General features: G+C 44.9%; 1 protein-coding gene across 1 annotated transcript in view; it reads left to right on the top strand.

Annotated features, from left to right (window-relative positions):
- The window catches only part of Serpine2 (serpin family E member 2), a 57,466-nt gene that overhangs the window by 7,928 nt on the left and 24,879 nt on the right, over nt 1–24,659 (top strand). Inside the window, exon 2 of the mRNA XM_041650127.1 lies at nt 22,109–22,389. Coding sequence (XP_041506061.1) covers nt 22,131–22,389 — 259 coding nt within the window. The 5' untranslated portion in view covers nt 22,109–22,130. The remainder of the gene's footprint in view (nt 1–22,108; nt 22,390–24,659) is intronic.

Genomic DNA, 24,659 nt, shown 5'->3' with positions numbered 1-24,659 from the left:
TCCTTGTACTTGCTGCCTACCTCTAGAATAGGAGCTAATATTTCTTCCACTCACACAGTGGTGAAAGACGAGTGGAAAAGCCGATGTGTCTGTGGTCAGACTGCCTGTATGTCATGGCAGAGTCAGGTCTAAGATTGTGAGCCATGAGCTGGTAGCACGGATCACAAAGACTTCTGTTACTTCTCAGCTGTGTTTATGTCTTCTCAAAATGAAAGTCTCCTGCCCTTTCGAGCACTGCCTTTTCTGTAGGGCATGGTAGCCCAAGTGTGTGAGGGAGGAATAGGCCGACATTTTTATGTGGTTTGAAGTACTATGTTTATATCATTTGGCCTCCCAATTTGTTCCTTCGACATGCCTTCCTTCCCCCACCCCAGACTGAAGTCTAAAATTAGTTCTGACCTTTGGATGGAGAATGCATTTGCACACAGTCCTAAGGACCAACTTAGTCTGAGCTGGATAAAATTCCACAGAACCAAGAATGAGTGTAACCTGATTATTTTAATTCAAGTCTACTGGGGATTTAAGTTTTTCTTCTTGCAAAGCTTATACTTTATTCAAAACTTGTCACTTGTGCATAACAGAGATTTCCCCTCCTTCCCTTCCTCTGCTCTTTCTCATCTTGTTCCTCATTTTCCTTCTCCTCCAGATTTGGAGCCTGGTAGGCTTTGGTTTGAATCTAGATTCTATCAGTTGCAAGGAGGAGAACATAGCCAGGTTTCTCAGGTTTCCTAAGCCCCAACTTTGTCTGCGAGTTGAGCATGAAAATGATCACCTCTTGCATATGTGAAGAGAGACTGGAGAATCTATCTTAGGTAGGTGCTGTACATATGGTAGGAATGGACTCTACTAGGACAGGGGATGGCCATGGTCATAGTTCTGGATTGTATTTGCCATAGTGGTAGAGGTGAGTGTTTGTCTTCCCCAAGATTCCTATTCTGTGTGTCTCAGACCTGGTGCATGTATCCTGAGTGGCTCCTCTTGCTAGCCCCATGGGCATTCTATGCATGCACCCCGAGCAAGTGCTGAGATTGCACGTAGACCACCTCTGCCCAAGGCTCTGGGGATCTGAACTCCGGTCCTCACGCTTCTGTGTCAAACACCTTACCCAGGATCATCTCCCCAACTCAGAAATTAAACTCGTTTAAAGATTTGCTGAATGTATTTAGAACACGAGTTCATTTAAGTGTGATTGGATTCCCTAATTATACAAGAATTCTTAGAATGTTTAACTTGTAAGTCTTCCCACATCAGACCTGCGTTTTCTGCTGTAGTTGATAGAGTCGTCTTGGCGTGTTCCTGAAGCTTAGCCATTTGAGACTTAATGCAGTGCTCAGAGTGTGTGCCTCTACCTGGCAAGTGTAGATCTGACGATGGCGTGGGAGATACCGTGGAGTTTTGGTATGGTGGATCACATAATTATTAAAGGGTTTCCTTTCTTTATGAAATTAATTCACTAAGAGATTCACATCACTTTCTGCCAAGTCTGTTAGCTTCTTAAAATGGCAATTTAGAAGATTGGCCTATGATGCTCAGGTATTCATAATAAACTTATTCTTGTGCAACAAGGTGGTAAATTATGAATATCAAAGTGTTGATCGTATAAATGTGAATTAATCCAGCATAGTCGAAGGACTGAAAGGAGTTGTTCCTACAGGTATGTGTCAGTTATTTGACTAAGATTTCTTTGTGCAAGGAAAGTCCACCTTTTGTGTGTATGGTGGTTAAGTTACGCTTTCCTGCCCCTCTCTTCTCGTTCTAGTTGTATGTGTCTTACCTGTCCTGTGATGACCCACAAGCCTGTCTTAGGCTTCTGAGTTCCTTTTACTGTGCCTGGCATAGAGGAACTGAAAAGAAACTCCAAGGAGAAGAAAGAAATGAAAAATTCACAGATAGCCCCCTATCAAGTGCTGTTAGGCACATATTATACTTGGTTGTGAAGAGTCCTAGCAACACTGATAGTAGGATGGGAGTGGGCCGGAGTTTGTCATGAGAAATTATGGGATGCAGATGTGCAGAGTAGCTTGCACAGACGCACGTAGATGGAAGAGAGTCTGGAACCATGTGTTCCCACGGAGGAAACTTTTTTATTCTGAATCACTGTTTTCACTGGCCGAGCAACAAGGCAAGACGCCTGGGATAAAAAGGTCAGACATTGCTGGGAAGGGAATCACGTTGGAAGTCGGAAGAACTTGGGTTTAAATCCCAGCTCCACGTGCATTTGCGTGGGTAGCCATTGTCAAACATCCGCCTGTCTGTGCTCAATTTCCATGAGAGGCGGGGGAGTACACATGGTGAGGGTGTCCCCTCTTTGTTAGAGAGGGAGTGTGCTATCCCATTTCACACCGAAGGAGCTAGGGAATGAAGGGACTTTAATCCACGTCAAGGTCAGGGCTGTGACACAATTCCCCCTTTCTGATCACTGCCCCCAGTTGCTCTTGGGATGTCAAGTCTGGGTATGGTTTTGCAGCAGGGTACGGTTTTGCAGCAGACTGGCTTGCCTGCTTAAACCCTTGACTTGTAGACGATCCCATCCATTCTGTAGAAACATCTGGCCAACTCATGTCTCCTCCTGTCTGTATCCACTCCCATCATCCCGAAGAGGAACCTGTCTTAAAAGTAGAAGAGATTCTTCAAATTGACTCTTTGATGTGCCTGCCCATCCCATGATGTTCAGAAACTGAATGGTGGTCCTGTCTGTCACTGTGGTGAAATTCAACTTACGAGCTGGGTTTTGAGTACTTACTCAGTAATAGTTACCTGGAGACACTCAGATGTATGGACAGGACAGGCATTGACCATTGTGGTTCTCATCCACTCATGTTGAAAACATGTCTGTGTTCTGGGTACCCAAGAGCAGTGGCATGTCACAGTGGCAGATGGGAAGCGGCCAGAGAGGGCTCTAGTGCCGTGGTTCTCAACCTTCCTAATGCTGTGACTCCTTAATACTGTTCCTCGTGTTGCGGTGACCCCCTCCAACCATAAAATTATGTTCCTTGCTGCTTCATAACTGTAATGTTGCTACTGTTCTAAATCATAAGGTAAATATATTATGCAGGAAATCTGCTATGTGACCCTTGTGAAAGGGTCATTTAACCCCCAAAGGGGCCGTGACCCACAGTTTGAGAACAGCTTCTCTAGAAGGTACAAGAGCAACAGTGAAGGGACTGGAGAGATGGCTCAGTAAAGTGTTTGCTGCACAAGTTCAAGGACCTGAGTTCAGATCCCCCCAGAGTTTGTGTAGAACCGGCAGTATGGGTCTATCATCCCAGAATTGGGGAGTCAAATAGGCAGGTCCTTGGGGCTAGCTCGCCACCTGTTCTAGCTGAAATGATTGAGATTCTGTGCCAAAAACTAAGATCGCAAGCAGGAGAGGAAGACACCTGACATTGCACAACTTCACACAGGCACACACACAAATGCACGTGCTCAGTAGAAAGTCGGGTTTCCATGGAGTTGTTCTGTTCTTTGTCTTCTTTCACTGATGTGATCAGTGTTCCCTCACCAGAGAGACGTGATCCTGTGACCTCCGTCCTGCCCCTGGTGCTTCACCGGGTCGGTCATAGGCTGCCAGCGTTAATGACGCTTATGAGGTGCTTAGCATGTCAGAGCCGTCAGGGGGGCTTGAATTGTTGAGACGGCTACACCGGAGTCTCTCCCGCCTATGTCTCTTATAAAAAGAATCAAAAAAAGTAGTCCGTGATCTCGAGAGGTAGAGAAGCCACTGATGTCCCGATAAGCCGTGGCGTTGGAAGATTGTGCTGAATCCTCCAGACAGTCTGTAGAAGCTTGTGGCTCTGTAGATGAAAAACCCAGAGTCCCCACCGAAAAATTACAGGTAAGTGACAAGATTTCGTCTGTGACGTGAGGACAGTGATAGCCAGCTCTTAGGCAGCTGCTGTCAGGGAGGCCTCACGTGAAACCCTTCGGGCAGAGAAGTGACTTCAGTGTCGCAAGGATGTCTGTGAAGTAAGTCTGTGCACAGGTGAAGGGTGGGAACGGAGTCATAAATGTGGGTGTTTAGATGCCCTGTGAGTAATAGTCTTTGTTTCTTTTACTTGTGTGGCCACAAAATTCCATTTGCCATAAACTTCGGTTTTTGTTGATTTGTTTCAGCCAAAAATGGTTTATTTGGCTCAGAGGAGAAATTAGTTTGTACACCAAAGATGAAAGTTTTGGTGGATGACTTTGGAAAGTGTGGCCCACTGTTCATAGGAAGCATGTACTTCCAGTATGTATGGTTACAAGAACATGCACATGCAGTACTGTGTGCACGCTCAGGGGGATTGCACGATGGGCCAGGCCTAGAAACAGCATGTATCATCTCCCCTATTTTGCTAAGTATCCAATCTTAAATTCAATTGCGTCTTCAGCATAGCCCAAAAAATGTCATCCAGTTCTGGGGCCAGAATGATGAGGAAATGGATTAGCCGATATCCTAGATAGGGTTACTCTTGCTGTGATAAAACACCATGACCAGCCGGGCCATGGTGGCGCATGTCTTTAATCCCAGCACTCGGGAGGCAGAGGTAGAAGAATCTCTTGCCTGTTCAAGGCCAGCCTGGACAGGATCCAAAAACTACAGAAAAACCCTGCTTTAAACAAAACAAAACAAAAATCACCATGGCCAAAACAGCTTAGGAAGGAAGGGTTTGTTTCAGCTTACTCTTCCAGACCACAGTCCATCGCTGAGGGAGATCAGGGCAGGAACTGAAACAGGAATCTAGAGGCAGGATGATGCAGAGGACATGGAGGAGTATTGCTCACTGGCTTGCTCCCCATGGCTTGCTCAGTCTGCTTTTCTTATAGAACCCAGCACCACCTCCCCAGAAGTGGTCCCACCCATCATGTGCTGGGCTCTCCTCCATCAATCACTAATTAAGAAAATGCCCTACAGGCTTGTCTACAGGCTAAGCTTATGAAGGTGTCATCTCAGTTGGGGTCCCCTCCCCAGTTGATGGCTCTCTGATGGCTCTAGCCTGTGTCAAGTTGCCATAAAAATTAGCCAGCAAAGCTGAGGCCCCGTCTACTGTCAGAGGAAGAGACTATTAAAGGTCACTTTTTAGCATCTCCACAGTCAGTCATTGGCCCTAGGGGTCACGGATAATTACATGTTTGCCTCTAAGGGCAATTGCACCGATGTTCCCTCAGAACTTTTCATAGGAGCCGAGTCAACATTTCATGCTTGTGACATGTCGCTTAGTAAGATGTGGTATCTGGGAACACAGCTGAGAACAGAAACGATAGTAGGTACTGGAGGATGACCAAGGAGAGGCCAAAATAAATTGCTTCGTGGAAGGTGGGGGTAGAAAGACGAGTGCTATTTCTAGCTCACAGTACATGTGATTTCATGTCTTAGTCATAAAGTTTGTTTAGTCTGGTTAACCCAAACTTTTGAGGGTAGCGAGGATCTTCTCTGAGAAGAGAGGAAACTGAGTTTGCATGATAGGCATTCACACTTAAAAGGGCATTAATGGAAAGTACACCTTCTGGAAGAAAGGTCCTTTCTTGACCATTGTGGAGAAGGGTGCTGGGTGTGCTGGAAATTCAGCTCTGCATCTGGGATTTCTGGGAGATAAAGTCAAGACCACAGTTAGGAGTGGCGTTTTCCTGAGGAAGCACTGTCAATGCCAGCCTTGGGGGAGACACACCGTACATGTTCCCTTATGCCTGTCTCTCTGGCTAGGTGACATGGGTGGGTTATATATAATGTGCACGTCTCATGTGTGATGTGACATGCCAACAATGCTGTGTCCCCTTTAAGGACTCTGCAAATCTCCAGTGAACCCACTCATTTTCTGCATTGTTGCAGAACATCATCTTCCTTTAGAACTTGCAGCTATGACAAGATCAGCCAGTCTGCCCACCCTACCCATTCCCTGGTACACTGTCCATTCCAGAGGCTAGATAAAGGGAGAAAGTGAACATTAAGTTCTTGTTTTTTTTCTTTTCTTGTTTGATTATTTTATTTAGAAGCCCTTGCTCTTCTGCCGTAGCTTGGATGTGGCAGAGAGAAGTGGTAAGGAAGAGCTCTAGAGTTTATGTCATCTCATCTACCTCTGTTGTAGAGGATGGATGAAGAGTTGGCCCTCACTATAGAGCAGGGCACTGAGTCCCTGAGCAGGTGTGTGATCTAGGAAAGCAGGCAGAGATGAGGCAGCTGGTCTGTCCCCCACGTTTGTGTTGAGTGAACATAGACTTCTTGTAGGAAATAGCTAAATGCCCCCCTCTTTTGACTCCCTCCTAGACGCCTTCAGAAGGTGTCAGTGTCTACCATAGCAAAGGAAGTTGAGGCAAACCAGGGGAGGAAACTGAGTTTGGAGCCATGCTTCCTACCACCATGGATGGTTTCTAAGCTTTGAAGAATCATTTTGGTTTCATGGTAGAGATGACTTGTAAATATAGAATTGTTATTTCTATTACTGTGATAAAACCCTACAACCAAGGGCCACTCCTCTTTGCTCACCCCCTTTCTTTATTGGGAAGTATTTCCAGATTCCTGCCTTTGGACACATATATATTTATTTATGTGTTTATTTTATTTTGGAAGGTGGCTCATAGGGTTTGTTCCCACCACTTTCATGTTTGTAATACTTTCTTGGCAACTAGTTTTGCTTGCTATAGCTCACCAGAAAGCTCTGCTTAGGAAGTTTGTCTGTACCAAACCTAGCAAGCCGGAGACTTGGTTAAGAGACCCGCCCCCCAAAAGAGGAGACTAAATATCACAGGGTCACATCTGTGGGTGCCATAGCTGACCTCACAGCAGCCATAGCAATTGTAATAACAAATGCAAAACACTGGCTCCCTGTTTCCTGGAGGAATCCATTTTCAGTGTGATATCTCCAATGAATTGAGGACTTTTTTTTTTTAACACCTGAATGTTTAGTTTCTACATGGATCTTTTCTTCTCCATCTCTTTCTCTCTCGGCTTCTGTAGAACAGGCTCAGCTTTTGGTTATGTTCCTTGGGCTTGCCCTGAGGAAAAGATAATCAATACTCTCCGGTGCCAGGGGTTAAGAAAAGCAAGTGACCAAATGGTGCCACATTTTCCTTGCACATCAGAAAAAAAGTGGTTGCTTAGATGGCATTTCCTGCTGGTGTTCACAGTGTGAAGTGTGGAATAAAAGCTCAGAGTTTGTCAGGATGCTCATTGTTAGTTAGAGTTAGACTAACAGTTCCAGCATCCCAGACAGACGACAGATAAACAGGGTTTGTCAGCTGAATAGCGGACCCCATGTGTGGTGTCTCAAAGGCAGAGGCAGAAGGACTGCCATGATTTTAAGGTCAGCCTGACCTATTATAGAACCGCAGACACATCAGGGCCACTTAGCAAGACCTATCTCAAAATTCAGAACCAAACCAGAGCTCGGGAACAACAAATCTTGAGGGGTGGGTAAGGTGCAGGTTGCCGGTAGTGGTGGTCCATGCCTTTAGTCTCATCACAGAGACAGGTGAATCTGTAAGATCATCCGGATATACATAGCAAACTCTAGGACAGGCAAGGATACATTTTTAAAAATGTGTGAGTTAGTGGCCCAGTTCATAGGACTGAAAACCTGGCGTAGTTCCATGTAGACTGTTCCCTAGCCAATAGGCAGAGCTCATCGAAAGTTATACACAACCACATCGCTTCCGTTCTTCTGCATAACTATAGATAATGTAAGAGGACAGGTTATTGAAATTTCTGGGTTGAGTTCTTTCATCTTAATTTCATCTCTCATTTTATAGACCAAAGATGAGGGTTCAAAGTGTGCCTGGAACTTTCATACCCTCGGTAGATGTATATTTGATGTCCCTTGTGTTTCCTGACTTTAGAGTAATGATTTTTGTTCTGTGCTGGTAGTTATGAGATACCAGTTGCTACCACTGTTGGTCCCTCTTATCTGTTATGGAGAGCAGTGCCCACCCCCACCCTTGCTCTCATGGTCTCCTACTTACTTACTACTTTGTGGAACATGAATACTCAAACAGTGTAACCATTTATAAAGGCAAGTAGCTGCCTCCCTCGTTGGCCTGAAGCTCTTCTTACTACATGCCACTTTTTGTCTTTGTTTCTTTTCCTTTAAGGACGTCTGTCATTCATCCGAATGAAGGTCCTTGGTGTAGGACCTCGATAACTGCTTTGTTAACTGGGGAAGTACACAAGCTACTTTGAAACCCGCAAGGCTCTCAGAAATGGAAGGTGGTCACTTTTACACCCTTCTCCCACATAGCATACATTAAATCTTCAGCCTCTGTCTTCATCCCCGTGGGTGTGATTGTCAACCACCCTGGTCTGGATGTCCAAAGGGCTTTCGCATCTTGACTCCTAGTTCTGGGCACTCTCGAGAACTCGGTTGTGCCTCTGTAGTGAGTATGTTCTTATGACTGGAACCTTCCTCCTGTCAGGCATCCTGGCACCCTGCTGCCATCTTGAGCTTTCTTCTCTTTTCTTGTCACAGGTTTGAACCAGTCAAATCTATGGAATGTTTGTTTTCTCAAGAAAAGAGCCCCCCCCTCCCCTTAAGCCATTGTTTTTAAAAGTCGCTTGGAGCCTTAAAAACCTCCCACCATTAATTCACAGTGCTAAAATTTAGGAGTGTCTGGGGCTTCAGGCAAGCTATATTGAATTAAATGTGTAGGGCACTTTAAGACAGCATTTGATTGTACATTTAAAATAGGGAATGCAAATTGAAACTCCTCCTGGGTACTTTAAATCATGCATTATATGTGCAGTATTTTCAATTAGCTACGGAAAAGAATTCCTCACTACAGCTCTCTTTTTACAGCTGGGAATTGCCCAGAGAGCACAATTGACTATTTTATATAGGTAAGATTTGCTTAAATGACTTGGAGGGCATTTGCAATTGAACCAATAATTGAAACTATTGTTGCAGAGTGGCAGGTAGAACTAGGAAGTCATTCTGCATTCCAGAGGAGGTGCCGTGAGCTCAGTAGTGCCTTAGTTAGGGTGGGCTCCATGGGGATTCATGGCAGCGAGACTTGGTCCTTCACACTTCAAACCTAGCTGTCACCCCACCACAGAGAGAAGAATGATTGGCTGTGAGGTGGTGCTTTTACCAGAAACTTCCAGCTCTACAGTGTTGTCCATTTTCTCTCTCTCTCTCTCTCTTCCTCTGCCTCTCCCTCTCCCTCTCTCCCTCCCTCCTTCCTTTTTTTCCTTCCTTTTACTTTTTTTATGTGCCAAACACAAAAGTCAGATGGGATAAAAGGAATGGAGTCCTGCCCCATCCCTTCCCATTGTTCATCATCTTACTTCAGACACCACCTAGAATATTGATGCAGAAAGTAAGTTGAATCTGTCAGCGTGGTCTAACCCACACCTATATGGTTGTTCCATAGGCTTGGCTGGGAGTGGGGTGGGGCATAACGAATACTCCTACTGAAATAAATGATGTTGTAAATGATTGTTCAGCCACACTGTATTGAAACCCATCATTATTCTTCTTCAAACGACGAATATGGGTTAATTAGGCATTTTGTGCCCAGAATGGGAATGCTGGCCATTTATTCCAAATTTTTTAATAGTGGTTGCCAATCAGGGTCATTCTTCCCTCTGTCTTCCAGGGATGTCTGATCATATCTCCAGGCATGTGGTTATCACAGCTGGGTGGAAGATGCAGCAAACATCCCCTGGGTAACGCCTACAGATGCTGCTTAACAGCCCCTTCCAACCAAGACTCATCCAGTCCAGCCCGTGAAAGTGCCAAGCACTTTTCAGCTCTGTTAGACTGTGTGAAATGGCCCATGGTGCGCCTTTGAATTAAGTTGGTCTTCAGAGGCCTGGCTACTTCTTTAATGCCTTGTTTATATAGTGAACCCCTGGGTATCCATGTGCCATCCTGATGCTAGGGTACAGTGATGGACAGGGCAGATGAGGAACCAAGGGGAAACAACATGATGTATCTTTCATTTGAGAAGAACTTTCACGTGAAAACCAAATGCTGAAAAGAAACCAGCAGGTTCGGTATATCTGGAGGAGGAAAGTTTGGTCCTGGCCAGATAGGGACTTATAGGCTGCAGGATGGACTTACAGTTGCTAACTAGAATGTTAAAGAGCCACTGGATAGGTTGGCGCAGGTCTTTTGCAAAAGGTCATGGTCAGCTTTCCTTCTCTCCGCAGGCAGAGGAGCGTAGGTGGTATCTCAGGTAAGGAACTCAGTGTTCCCTTCCGGAGAAGTTGGTGACGTAGACTGGGGACAAGAGATGGAGATACCATCTGAGATGCGTTCAAGAGGCCGAATGAATCTGTTGATGATTCTAATGGGATAAAGGAAATGATAGTTCCCAGGCTTTTGGCTTGAATTCTTGGATAGGAAGTAGGTGGTGGGTGGTGCCAATTATTAGGATCTGGTAAATACTAGCAAGTTTAGTGGTTAGGACTAGCAAGTTGAGTAGTTAAAACTAGCAAGTTTAGTGATTAGGACCTGCCACCTCCCTTCCTAGTATCTCCATGAAAGTTGCTGAGGGAATGTCTGTATCAGAAACACTGTGTTTTGGGGTCCACTTACAAACACTTAAGCCTTCTCTTCCAGATTGCCCGTTTTCTGGGGTCACCCTAATAGGCTCTATAATATGGTGTCACATTATTTGTAAGTGGTCTCTTTGGGTAGTTGTCCAGCATTTCCTGTTCCATGTTATTCTATCCATCTAAATAAACAAACAGTTCTGAGAGACAGCTTAAAATCCAGACGGCTCCCGTTAAATCTAATGACCTCATGACCACTGAGACAGGTTTGTCTGGTTGCCACACACCAACGTGGCTTGAGTCACGTTTCAACTGAAACAGGCACCCTGTTTCAATTTCGGCCTGATAGGAAAACACTCTGTATTCATGAGCTTGGCAGCCTGACGCCCTTTTCCCAAGCTGATGTGGTGCTCCATGGTTGTTTCTAACCCTGTCCTGGGGACTGTTGATGGAGCAGTACAGCCTGCTGCTGCTGCCCTGGGAAAGACAAAGGCCTGTATGTTATCTTCGCTGGAGATCTGTACCCAGACACAGAGGTCCCTTTCTGTCACATCCTAGGCCTTTGCAGCACTTACACTGAAGAAATATAGGAAATGGGTCAGCAATGGAAGAGAAAGACAAGCAACTAAATAAGGCAACTTCGTTTTGTTTTCAGGAGTCAGTGTGAGTCTTTTGTACTTGAGATTAAGGTTAATCTCAAGATTAAGGTGGTCTGTAGTGGAGACCCTCAGAGAATGAGATCATTATCCTCTCTGTCTACGATGGTTATGGTTATACACAGTAGTGATGGCGTAAGCCAGCATTGATAGAGGCCTTCAGAACTGGCCTAAGCTGGAGAGATGGATCAGCAGTGAAGTGGACAGGCTGCTCTTCCAGAGAACCCGATTCGATTCCCAGCACCCGCACAGCGGCTCACAACCAGCTGTAACTCCAGTGAGAGAGGATCCAGTGCCTTCTTTTGGCCTCTGAGGGTACCTGGTACCCAAGTGCAAGGGGTAATGGAGGAAGATGGACACAGGTGTGAGAGAGTCTTCAGCTGCTCTCTAGTTTGGGCTCTGGTGGGTGTTGCCCGTGAGTTGGGTGTTCAGAAGGGTTTCCCACTCCAGAGTCACCCATGCCTTGCAGAGACTGAAAAGAGAAGAAACAAAAGGCATTTTACCCTCTAGGCTGTCTTAACGAATGACTTTCTGACCTCTTTCCCTGCTCCTTGGACTCTATGTACAGCTAATTCTCCAGTCTCCACTGGGGAGGGCGGGGCTTCCCTCAGGCTGCTATAGACCCTCTCTGTGTGCCTGTGCCTGGCTTCCTCTGGTGTATAGCCTACTTACTTTCAGAGCGTTTGTACTAAAGATAAGTAAAAAATGAATTAAAGTATTGCCTCAGTGGCATGATGGTTTGATTAAAGTCTTCTTCTCTAAAGCAGGACCTGCCAACCTCTCTGTTCTGTTGACACATTAGACTGTGTAGTTCCTCATCATTGGGAGCTTTTTGTGACACCCTGTGTCCCTGGTTTCTTCTTGGGATGCCACAGCTCTTTCCTCCTCACCTTTACATGTTTCTAAAGAACACAAATGTCTTTAGAGATGATGTCAAAGGGTCCCAAGGGGGGATGCTAATGATCCCGATTTGATCAGCGATTTGATAACCCTGTTACCTGTTGAAACAGCGGACACACCTCCTCAGTGCCATTAGCACATGCTCATAAAAAGTGCTCACACGCAGGCAGGGTTCTCCTGTGGCTGCACAGCAGCAAGCCCAGGGCACTGCCTTAGTATTCGTGGAATAGAGGAGTGGATGGCTGTGCTTAATATCTAAAAATTCTGGATACTACCTGGCTTTAGGGGAGCCAAGAGGCTTCAGCTTGTGAAATTGAGTGCTAGCAGTCTGAAGAATCCCTCTCTGTGTGATCGAATGTGGGTTTCCCTGCCCACCACCCCCACTGTCTGAAATAGGAGCACAGGGGCCTTCAGGTTCCTGCCTGATTAAAGCCCACATCCTCTGTTGGCGCTGTCAAAGCTGGGCCTCATGGCTCAGAGTAAGCCTCTCTGTGACATCTTTGTGGGGCTCGGATGTCCCCTACCAGTTTACTGGTTTGCTAAAGAAGGCTTCCCTCCCCATGAAGTTAGAGCCCCCCCATAGATACATACACACAAAAAAGGGGGGGGGAGAAGACTTTCACTTTTTAGAGTAATTTGACATGGGGTCATCTTGAGACCTAATTCAGAACTTATTTGCTGAGTAGTCTGGCTTTCCTGGCTAGACAGACAGGTCCCCTCAGGTGGAAGAGGGACTAGAGTTGGGGTGGGGCCCAGAGTTGCTTTGCTCAGCGCGTCCTGGAAAGAAATGGTTCCGAGAGTGCCAGGGAGTAAGTATGGAGGTGCGAAACATTACTCGGGGTGCATGCGAAGGGGAAGGATCTTCTCTCTGCGCTTGGCAGTTCCATTTCCCCGAACATGAATGATAGAGCAGCTTTGGCTTAACGAAAACAAGCAGCCATGGGGAGAGAGCTGACTGCCGATGGGAAGGAGGACAGACCAAGGGCAGAGGATGGGATGCCATTCGGCTTCCCGCTGCTGCTCTTCGGAGGGTTTAGGGAAATAGCTGCCCAGTGACTCAGCCTGGTATTACCATCGCCCCATGCTTCCTGCAGGAAGCAGCAGCTCATTAGAATGTCTCCATCCCTGCTTCTGGCCTCAGAGTGTCTTCCACAGGCTGTGACAGACTGGGGTTGACACATTGAACTAGCCAGCAGGCTGAAGGTATAATTGTTGGTCATACGCCTTCCCTTCTAGGCTGCACAGAAATTATTGGCTGGATTCCTTCCTCTTCCACACAGGCAAGTTTCAGGTTAAAAAAAAAAAAACCAGGGAGAATCATGCAAATTGGTGTCAACATTGCTGTAGCTTTGGCTATCACTCTAAAGAAAGGAAAGTCAGTGACATTGTGGTGTGACCTGGGCAGAGGAGGAGTGTGTGTTCTTCTGTGCATCAGAGCATAGGTTTTCATGGAGACCTGAGGCATGAGGTACAGGAGCTGACCCACACCCTGAGGCCTGAGGCATGGAGCCAACCCACACCCTGAAGTATGAGGTACGGGAGCATACCCTGAGAGGCACCCATAAGGTGTTGTATCCCTAGGCTCCACCCACTAGGTGGCATAGCACCACTTACCCAAGTAGTGTGACAAGCAGAAATGTCCCCTGGGGACAGAGTTGCCCTCACTCTGGACGAAAGCCACCTCCCTAGAGTAACAAACACTGTGTGCAGTGTTTGGCACTCTTGAAGGCTGTGGTCACTTGTTTGCTCCGAGTGTTTGTCGAGTTAAACCCAGGTAGGGGAACACAGTGTTTCTTTACCTTCTCCTTCATGGGCCTTTCAACTCCACCAAGGGGAGCGCTGTGGCATGTTAGCCAAGCGCACAGGATCTCAGTCTCAGCTCTCTGCCATGTATGAGCTGTGTAATATAGAAACAACTAATGCCTCCTTCTTATGTGGAGGATTAAATTGCATTTTCAATGTAAAATGTGGTGTCTGGCATTGAGTAGATGCCATGTTTGTTTAATCTGCTGTAGCGAAATATCATTGACTGATGAGCCTATTAATGACCGGAATTCATTTCTCACCGTTCTAGAGTCAGGGAAGTCTGTGATTAAGACACTGGCGTATGCGGTGGCTGTCAAAGGCTTGCTTTCTGTTTGCACGTGGTACAAACGGTTGTTTCTAGTTGTTTCTTCATGCATTACGCGGGATTAGCCATCTCTGAGGTCCCCTTGAGAATGACACTCATACCATCGTGAAGCCCCTCCCTCAAGAACTAGTCATCTCTCAAAGATATGATTTTTGTTATTATTATCATTATTATTGAGACAGAGTCCCACTGTTGGCTTGGAATTCACTATGTAGACGAAGCTGGCCTTGGGCTCTTAGCAATGTGTCTGCCTCAGGAGTGCTGGTACTAAAGGCACGTGTGCATCACCGTGTCTAGCAAGAGCCAACTTCTGATAGCATCACCTTGCAGGCTAGAACTTCAGTAAGTGAATTCCTGGAGGATACATGTACTCAGACTGCAGCAGTGTGTTTCCAGTTAATGACGGCTATTATTCCCAACTACTTAAGGGTGCAGTCCATAGATATTAAGCAAGTTAGAATTGAGGGAGAAGGATTTAATTGCTGCTGGCACACAGACCAGAAATGCAACAATTAACTGCCATTGAATTAACAATTTGTTTCATAAACATGTATTGAATTCCTTCCATAACCCAGGCACTGTGCTAAGTGCCTGGCATAAAAATATTAATTAATAATTACCTCTCTCTTTCAGTGTCTGTTTATGGATGTGTAGAGACGTAGATCAAGTTGCCCATCAGAGTAGAGCCATCTCTATTGATTGACAGAAGACCGTGTGTATAAGAAAGGAGCTTACTGTGTTATGTGTCCACATTTCTCTCTTTCCAGTGGATCCCACTTAATTACAGTTTTTCATGGTCTTCTGGTGCCTGCACTCTGCAGCTGTCTCTGCTCCCTTTCCACCCAGCTTTCGCCTTTCAGCTGATGTCAACTCCATGCTCCTGTCATTGTGTGTTTTTATAAGCAGAAAAAAAGATTGTGTTCTAAGTGTGGCATTTCATTTCCGAAGCTCTGCAAATTACATATGCTGCGGAGCATGAACTCGTCACCAGAAACGGTTGTCTAACAGTAGCTCGGTGGTGTCCTTCAGTCTTTTTGCCCATGAGTTATAATTTTTGCATAGTTGATTATAACATCAATGGTCTTGTTGTCAATTAAAGTATATCTTTTCCAACCTAGGGAAGCTGAGGCACAGGATTGAGCATGTTTGAGTCCAGCTCAGGTTATATAGCGAAAGTGTTTCGGCAACAAAAAGAAATTATCCATAATTAATTATCCTGATTATCCAGAATCAATGACTGATCCATTACTGCTTGGTTCTCATAACAGCAAGTGACACTATTGGGTGGATGCCATTAACTATTATTCAGTGTTGGGTGACATAGGTTGTGTGTGTTCTCCCAGAAGCAGCAAAGAGATTGGGTAAGGAAGCCCTTCTAGGCAAACCTAGCAGGGGAATGGGAAGAGAGGGTCTTATTAAAGGAAGAAGCTAATCGAGAGATGCTATCGGGGCCAAGTCCCACTCCAGAGCTCATGGGCTTGCTGGAGAGTCATTTACAGCGAGACCAGGAGTCAATGGCCATTAGCCTTCTGGGAGGAAACAGTGTCTGTAAACACTTAAGGCCCAGGAAGAAAAGTGGGCTTTGCTTCCCACTGGCACTGGTCCAGAGGTAGCAGGTGCAAACAGTTAGCGAGGGCGCGCACAGAAGCTGGAGGGCAAGTGTGCTGAGCTGCTAAAAGGCTGCCCGCGGTGCCGCTTCGTTGGAGATTTAGATTGCAATTAAAATCGCCAGTTTAGCTACTTACTGCAATGATTTGGTTTCTGGAAATAAATAATCACTTTTGGGCACAGATCTTTTATTCTCTTACAGTTAATTGATAAAGGGAGTGTGTTGTTTGTCACGTATATGCTTTTTTCTTAAAAAAAAAATAAAAGTATATCTTTCTTCCAGATTGGTTTTCAGAAATATTTTTTAAATCCATTTGTTGTTATAACTTTTGGCCTTCATAGTTTGCCTCAATCAGCATCAATTTTAAGAGCACTGAGTTCTCATCAATAAGTAGAGGACCCAGAGACAGCCTCAGTGTTATTGCACAGGATGCTTGAAGTTATGGTCTGGCTTTGAGTTTAGATTGTATGAACAATATCTCAATGGGAGATAAAAAAAATCACAAATGTATTTTAGGCTCAGAGAGTAAAGGCACTTGCCACCAAGTCTCATGACCTGAGCACATGCCAGAAGAAACAAACTGATTCCCGTAAATGGCCCTCTGGTCTCCACGTGTGTACATGGCACACCCTCCTTGCCCAGATAATTAAAATGTAAAACTAGTTTTAAAAATGTATCTTAATTATGATACAATTAAAAACAATTTCCTTTTTTATTAAAGCGTTTGTGAATCTATGGCTGTTTTGTATTCCCCAAAGTACAATATTTGTTGCATCTTTTTTTAATGCAATGATATTATTTCTCTGTTTTTAAGAAACCTTGTCTTGAAAAATAAAAGGGGGGGGCGGGCCACAGGTGAATACCATTGCAGTGCTGGAGACCTCTTGGTTGCTGGGTTAGGAAGTTCCTCATCTGAAGCGTTGCACACCGGAAGGCGTTGCCCCTTACCAATCTGCTTCTTGTTTAGTCGCCTAAGGAAACTGTAAAGGCAGACATGGAAGCAGTAGAGGGGAGAGCAAGCTCGGTGAAGAGGGTCACTCACTCTGCGTCTCCTGGTGAGTGGATGGTAGGAGTTAGATTTGAACCTTAAGAAAATTGTGTCTGAAACCTTGAAGAAAGTAGGAGGAAAAATGTTCCTAATCTTGTATTTTTGGAAGTAGTAGACAGCTAACAAATCCCCACTGTCTTCTTCTTTAGCCTACTACCTGCCCCAAGAAAAATTTCAGTATGAAAAATATATGGGTAAAAGGCAGTGGGGTGCCAGAGTACACTTACAAATAAAACATATTCTTTTTCCTTTTAGCCATTGCTGCTGTAAGTTTCTATGGTTGAAAATGCCTTTCCTAAGCATTTTTTGGTTGTTTCTTGACCCAATAAATTAGTGTCATATATATCAAACATATATGCAAACCTTTTGGATTCAGGTAAAAAAAAATATGAAGAACTTGAGAGAACTTAAACTTCTTGGCAGTAATCCAGAAAAGCATTTTAAGGCCACGGCAATCCATTGTGTTGCTTAGCTTCTAGATCACGGTTGTTAGTAACCTTCCAGGTAGTAAGTTTTCTTTTCTTCAGGTTAGACTGTTTGTTGTCAACTATCTTATTCCGGTTCTATCAAGTTCACACAAGACAGCGGAACACAGTTTTCAAATTCCAGTGGGTATTAGGATCACAGTTAAAAATAAAGCAACTTAAGATTTTTTTTTCTAAAAAAGCAAGAGGGTTATCAACTTGTGATGTCTGGATATCTTGAATCAACTAAAATTATCCATGTAACACAAGAAAGTCAGGACAGTGTGAACACTGGATGATTAGCATTTGAAGGAGTTACTGATTTTGCTAAGTGATAATGATATTGTGGGTCTATTTCCTAACTGGGGGGGGGGGGGGACATATTAGAATGGTCCTGAATGCTTCTCTATGATGTCTGTAGTTTGCTTCAGAATAATCTTTAGCTTGCAAGAGATAAGCCACGAAATGATCATTTCTAAATGTAGAATACTATGGACATACATTTTCCCATATATTTTATGTATATTTGAATATATGAGACAATGTGTCTACATATACATATATGTGTGTACTCATATACACATTCCAACATATTTTAGTGAGTGATGGAGGATAGATCCTTTCTTTAGATATTCTTGGGTTCTCCCAGAGCTGATGAGAAACCCTTGGCAAAGTCGCAAAGCCTATAGATTTCTCTTGGGTTCTTTTCACATGAAATTGTTTCCATAGAGCTTGCTATGCTAAGTAGAGTGTGTGGACATTGAAATTATTGTCTGCTTGTGCTGAGGATAAAGGTATATTTTATATAAAAATAGTTAAATAGAAAATTGGAAATATCTCACTTTCTGCTATTTAGTAAATCAGCCACGAGTCCGTCCAGGGGTCTGTTTACAAGTCCGTATGCAGCCCAGGCGGGTGAAGGACAGCAGCTTCTCAGGCAGTGGGCAGAGAGCTGCAGAAATCACGGCACGTGACCAGCCCCTACGGGGCCACACTGGAGTGGGACGTTTCTGGTGAGAGTGGCCACCCAACAGTGCCAGTGCGTCTCCTTTTTCACATTTCCTGGGAGGAGTAGCTCCAAATCCAGACTCGTATGTGCCGTCTCCTGAACTTTAGTTTGCTAAAGTATTTTAAGAACACTGCGTTCCAAACCAAACCCTGGACCAGTGGGATTAGGCCCTCACTCCTGCCTCTGATTTAGTGCATGCCCATGGTGAGGCACTAAATAGACCCCGTACACTCCAGAACTCTAAAGGCCCCTGGTTTTGAACTTCCTGTCTAGTGGGAAGGGAGTGGGACAGTTTGAAAACAAGACAAATGCACAGTGCACAGAGGGATGACATATTTAGAGAGGAGAAGTTTGGGGGTCGGGGGCTCTGGTGGTCACTAAATGAACAATAGAGGGAAAAAAGCAAAGGAAAGACCACCAACAGAAAACAGTCCTGAGAGAGGAGACCTGGCAAACTTTGCAGGCTAAGGGCTTCCGTAGCCCACCAGTGAAGAACTTTTATTTATTTATTTATCTATCTATTTATTTATTTTTGAGGTCAAGAGAGTGTCATGATCAATCAGGAGGAAATAGGTTGTAAGCTGCTATTGAAAGCCTGACAGGGAAATTTGCAGAGATTTCAGCTTCGCCTATGTGGAAGCCACTGAGTCTGTGGCACGTGTTTCTCTCACGTCCGCCATTGGCAAGTGACACATTTTCAAGTATGCATTTTGAATCTGGCATTTGCAGAACCAGCAGCCCGTTATTTACTGCACTAAACCGTGCTTACCGCTCAGAGCAGGGCCCAGTTACTTCGGAAGCATTCCTCTTGCCGGTAAGTGAAAAGGCTCCGAATAGGAGAAAGCAGCATTTGGAAGGCTGTGCCCATGGCAGTAGCTTTATGGGTTGGCTTATGAGCTCCCTCAATGATGGCCTAAAGCACATGAATTGCTTTTTATTGTTGCAGAAACATTATTCAAGAAATTGAAACACTCAAACAGATTTATGAACCGCTGTATCCACGCTACCCAATACATTTTGGGCCAAATACTTATTCTTCCTCTCATACCCAAGTTTGAAGAGTGATTTCTTTTAAAAATGAAAATAAACGGAAAGTTGCTATATTCTTCCCATTGCAGGGTTCTGCTTGTCCTGAAAATGAAGCATTTTAAAAACAACCACACTATGTCTTCTAAAATATTTTCTGTAGAAGTATGAGTATATTTCATTATTAGGACTTACTCAAGACTGAAGTGATTTATGGGTTCACCCTTACTCCAGGCTCATAAGCTTATTCTTAGTCATGAGTACAAGCCTGGTGAGTTTTGATTTGAGAGCATTTAGCCAAGCAGAAGTTATGCCCAGAACATCCGTCAAAAATTACCCTGATTCCAAGTTCCACACAGCCCTGAGACTGCTCAGTGTGCTTTTCTGAAGCCGAACATGGACATCTCTCAAAAACTGGGCAAAGAAACCAAGAAAAACACTCCCACTATAGTGGAACTGTTCTTTCAGAGGAAAAAAAAATTATAACTGAGCAAATTCTGGTAACTAAAGTAACTTGGTTTGTGAGACTGTCCATCCTGATGTCTTGATATTAGGACTGATAGAAAGTTTACACTTATTTGCCTTCCTCAAAACACAGTGTCTGTCTCTCTCTCTCTCTCTCTCTCTCTCTCTCTCCTCCCCCGCCCAAGGACCTTAAAGCTACCTGTGGCAAAACCAACATGATATCTTTTTGTTCCTTTTGATTGTACAAATGCAACCATTTATTCAACTATCCCCTCCCTCAGCAGAGTTTCTTAGGAATCATTAACTGAAATTGGTGGGGTTGGTTCTTACAAAGGTTCTCCACGTTTGTGTGTGTGTGTGTGTGTGTGTGTGTGTGTGTGTGTGTGTATGTGTGTGTTATGTTAAATTTTATAAAAGAAATGCATTCCCTGAGGGAGAAAGGGAAAATGGGAAATCAAAGCTCCCTCAGAAGAGGAGCGAGCTAAGCTCCATGGTTAGGCCTTGGAAGTCCTCCAGGGTCCAGTGGGCTCCAGGAAACTCAGGCCATTGTCGTGGTATTAGAGCCAGTCCAAGGTGCCAAAGTCAAAATAGGCCACTGCTGACCGCAGCAGAGGCCCACGTGGGAGCGTATGTAGGTCACTTACACCTTTTGAATTTAGACAGGCTGAATTTAGACAATTATTGTATAATTAAGCTTTGGAGAAACCCCAGATGTTCTGAATTTTTAGAAGAATTTTACCTGTCTCCCAGTGGGTAAGAACATTCAACATGTGCTTGAACCGTGTGTCCTTAGTGGCTCATTGTACATGGACAGCCAGGTGGGGAATTCTGTTTGTGCTGACACTCCTTGACCAGCCGGGATGCTGGCATTTTCTTGGACCAGTTTTGGAGTTCACTGTGACGCTCAGGGCTAAACACAAGCATTTCCTCAACCACATTCAATAAGCTCTAGTTTGATGGAATGAAAAATAATAAAATTAGAAATTAATCCTCGTAAATCCTTGGGCTTAATCCCAGAAGTGTTTTCTGAGTACCAGCCATGCTTGACTTAGTGTGGGAAGTTCCCAAAACAGGGAAGGAAAGGCAGGAAGACATGTTTTACCCAGCCCTTCCCACACTCTCTCTTTTCCCTTGAGGCCACTGACTTCCTCTCACTCCAGGTCACCTGTCTCTCCAAATGCTTCCCTCTGTAACCTCCCATCGGTGACAAGGGGGTTCAAAGGGCTCCACGGGAGATCCATGCCTCATGAAACCTCAGCCCTCTAAAGCAGGGATCAAATGAGTAACCACAAATTCTGCCTTTGTTTTTGCGTACTGCTGCTGTTGAGTTCTAACTTAATGGAAGTATTTGCTTTCTGGTAAATACTTGTAAACTCCCACCTCTTGTCATAGCCAAAGAAAGCGCAGTCAGGGGCAATCAAGTCCTGGAGTGTGTTTAAAGTTGATGGCTGTAATTGACACGCTCAGCGTCAGCAATGCATCCACACAGTTTATGGATTTACCAATTGTTCTGCCCTGTTGCCGCTTTAAAGCTACCACTGAAATTTGTTTTAATTAACAGCCCTGTACTTCAAAAAAAAGTTGGATGTGGTACATTAAGAGTCAAGTCTGTGTGGTTATAAGAAAATCCCAATAACCAGAATCATTTCCTCTGTTTAAAAATCCTGCAAGTAGTCTCTTGTGACCTGTGCTTTCTGTCTCCCTTGGCCTCTATCACACAGCCTGCCTGTTCTTCCCCAGTCCCTTTGTCCTGCTGTTCCGTTGCTTAGCATGCTCTTCCTGCATCCCTGCATAGCTGGGTTTTTTCTCAATTTTCAGTTGTCCTCATCTGTGTTCCTGCCACAGAGATCGCATTCCCTACGACACGACCCCACCCCCAACCCCATAGCCCTTCATTCACCCACATTGCTTCGCATTATGATTCTGGCTTTTATTCTTCTCTGAAGTTATCTAATAGCTTGCTGGTTTATTTTCTCCGTGTCTCTCTAGAAAGATACTCTGAGAGGGCTAGGGTCACACCCATCTGGTTCACAGTTGTCTGTCTAACACTTAACAAAAGGGCTTGGCACATGGAAGACCCTTGGAAATAACGCTTACATGACTGACAGAGTTGCAAGAGTTAAATATTGACTTTCGCCTAGTGCCTGGTGCATACTAAGGACCCAGCTGATGGAAATTCACTGCTTTCCAGCCCTGTTTGTCCAAGCCCCATGCGTGTGAGGCTCTGCACAGGATTCCGTTATCATGAGTGCAGGAAATCGGATGGAGTTCAGAGTTTTCAACCCTTTGTGTTCTTGAAAGAGTGATATATTTCTGGTTTTTTTTTTTCTTTTAGACTGTCCTTGTTGGAAGGCACCATGAATTGGCATTTTCCCTTCTTCGTCTTGACCACAGTGACTTTGTCTTCTGTGTACTCCCAGTTCAACTCTCTGTCTCTGGAGGAACTAGGCTCTGACACGGGGATCCAGGTTTTCAATCAGATCATCAAGTCACGGCCTCAGGAAAACATTGTCGTCTCCCCACATGGGATCGCATCCGTCCTGGGCATGCTGCAGCTGGGGGCTGATGGCAGGACGAAGAAGCAGCTCACGACAGTGATGAGATACAGCGTAAACGGTTCGTGTGCGCTCCCTCCCTCCATTCATGACGCCTCGCTGTCAGTCAGCCCTGCATGTGGAGGGTCACGGCTTGGTCTCTGCGTAATCTGAGAAGTGGAAGAGCCCAGGAAAGCCATGCAGTGCCATCTGGAGCATAGGGCCAGGGTCTTCTAAAGGAAAATTAACACCCCCAAAGTTAGGAACTGCACTCCTGTTGCTGTTGGGTTTGTGTTACTCTGTCTATCAACACTACTGTTTTCTACTAAGGGAAATCTTTTGTGATCTAAGTAAGCATCCTTGTAAAACATGTCCACACTAGAGACTGGGGGGGGGGGGGCTTTATGATGGTGACAGGGTGATGGGAGTCTACGTGACTGCTAAAAGTACACAGAACTGCTAACATACACGTGGCATATGCACCAAGCATGCATGAAAGATTGGGTTGTCAGAATGAGTTCTAAAGACCATGCTGATGCCAGTTTCCCAATATGGTCATCATGCCCTTGGAGAAAACTGCACGAAGGCCACAAGGCATGCCCCTTTTCTATTTTTGTTTTAACTTTTGAAAACTAATTTTTTGTAGGAGTAGCAAGCATGAGTTCATTTGCGTGTGGGTGCAGAAGCGTGTGGAGACTGGCAATGCATGTTGCTGTTCTCCTCCATCCTACTTCTTATTCTTTAAGATATAGTCTCTCACTGAGCCTGAAGTTTAGCGATTTAAGAAGACGAGCTGACCAGTGAGCCTTGGGGAACTGCCTCCCTCCACCCCCCAATGCTAGGATCATAGATGTATACCACCACACTGGCAGGTTTTACATAGATAGCTAAGGATCCGAACTCAGATTCTCATGTGTATGTGGCAAGTATTTTACTGACTGAGCCGTCTTCCCAGCCTACCCCATCTGCTGATTTGAAGCCACTTATAAATCTGAAGTAAGAAGCCAGCTGTCTTTTAAAAAAAAAAATAAAATAAAATGTCCAGCCATGTCCAGCTGCTGGACCTGGGAACTAATGTGCTCGTCATCGTAGTAATTGGGAAGTGAGACAGGAGATCAGTCTGGCTACATGCCAAGCCTATGTCAAAGCAATGAACCTGGAAATGTAACCCAGTGCTGGGGGTGGGGATCATGCTTACCATGTACAAAGCCATGTACAAATGGGTTTGATAATTATTTCCACAAAAGGACAAACAAAACCAAAACAAAATAACAACAAATACAGGTAAGGGTTGGTGAGCAGGGCTTAGTATTATTGGAAGAAAAGTTGGTTTTGAGTCACCTGCTTAGCCGCAGGAACTCATGTCTACAGGCAGTGTTTCCCTGTAGTGGTAGGTCTCCCTTTCCACAACCGTAACACCTGAGGAAACAGGATTGTCTCTGAGCTTTTCTTTGCTGCCCTGCACACTAAGTGTGAATAAGTTATGTTTTATATCAAGGCGACAGTTACCTCATGGGAAGGTGGGGAGCTTTCTCACCGCCTTCTTCGCTGCCTCTTCTAGCTGTGAAGTTCTAAGACTGCGTTGGTTCCTGTTAGCAAGCGAGCTGGATTAGCGGAGGAAGGATGCTTTTCCTTTCTCGCTGCTCCTGCTTCCTTTGGGTTTTCAGTGTGACCCTCATATGGGAGGATCATGCGTTGGGAGCCCCATATGCCCAATGCAGTTCGCTGTTGACAGAGGGGTAAACTTGGCTTGGGTTTTTAGTTTGCCCACCTGTTAGATGTGAGGAAAGGGTAGGTGAATTCCTGGATCACACTGTCCTGTCTCTTGCTGGGAAGTTCAGGGTTGTTGGTGATTTCTAGCACCTTTGTGAGTCACTGCTTAGATTTACAGCCTTTCTTGTTGCCATCCAGGCCCTGTCAGCCAGCATAGTTCCAAAATAACAACTGGGATTGTGTCTTGTTGTTTTAGTTTGTTTTGGTTTGAATGCTGATCCACTACGGTTTTAGCTCGGCATCTTCATGATGTTGGCCTGTTTGGCTACCCATCTACCCCTACTATTTCTCCATCCAGAATTGCCAGCAGTCCTGTGGAGAGTGTGATGTCAGGGTTCATGATATACTTATACATGCAGGGGACCTTCATTGGGGCTCAAACTCTGAGGATTCTTCCCAGTGATGTTCCCAGAGGAAGACACAAGATTGCTTGAGGAAGGGGAAGATGAGCTCCAATCTTTTCCCTCGAGAAGATTATTGATTCCTTTTATTCGTTGCTGAGGAAAAATATCCTGCCTCTCCCCCCTCAAAAAAAAGTCAACAAAGACGGGATTTCTCTCAGTTCACCATTTGGAGGAA

This window comes from Microtus oregoni, unplaced genomic scaffold (genome assembly GCF_018167655.1).
Source record: "Microtus oregoni isolate MIOR12 unplaced genomic scaffold, Mior012 000004F_ref0000308, whole genome shotgun sequence".
In the NCBI taxonomy this organism is placed as follows: Eukaryota; Metazoa; Chordata; class Mammalia; order Rodentia; family Cricetidae; genus Microtus; species Microtus oregoni.
Note: the sequence above shows the minus strand (reverse complement) of the source record. Positions and strands in the feature narration are given on the sequence as shown.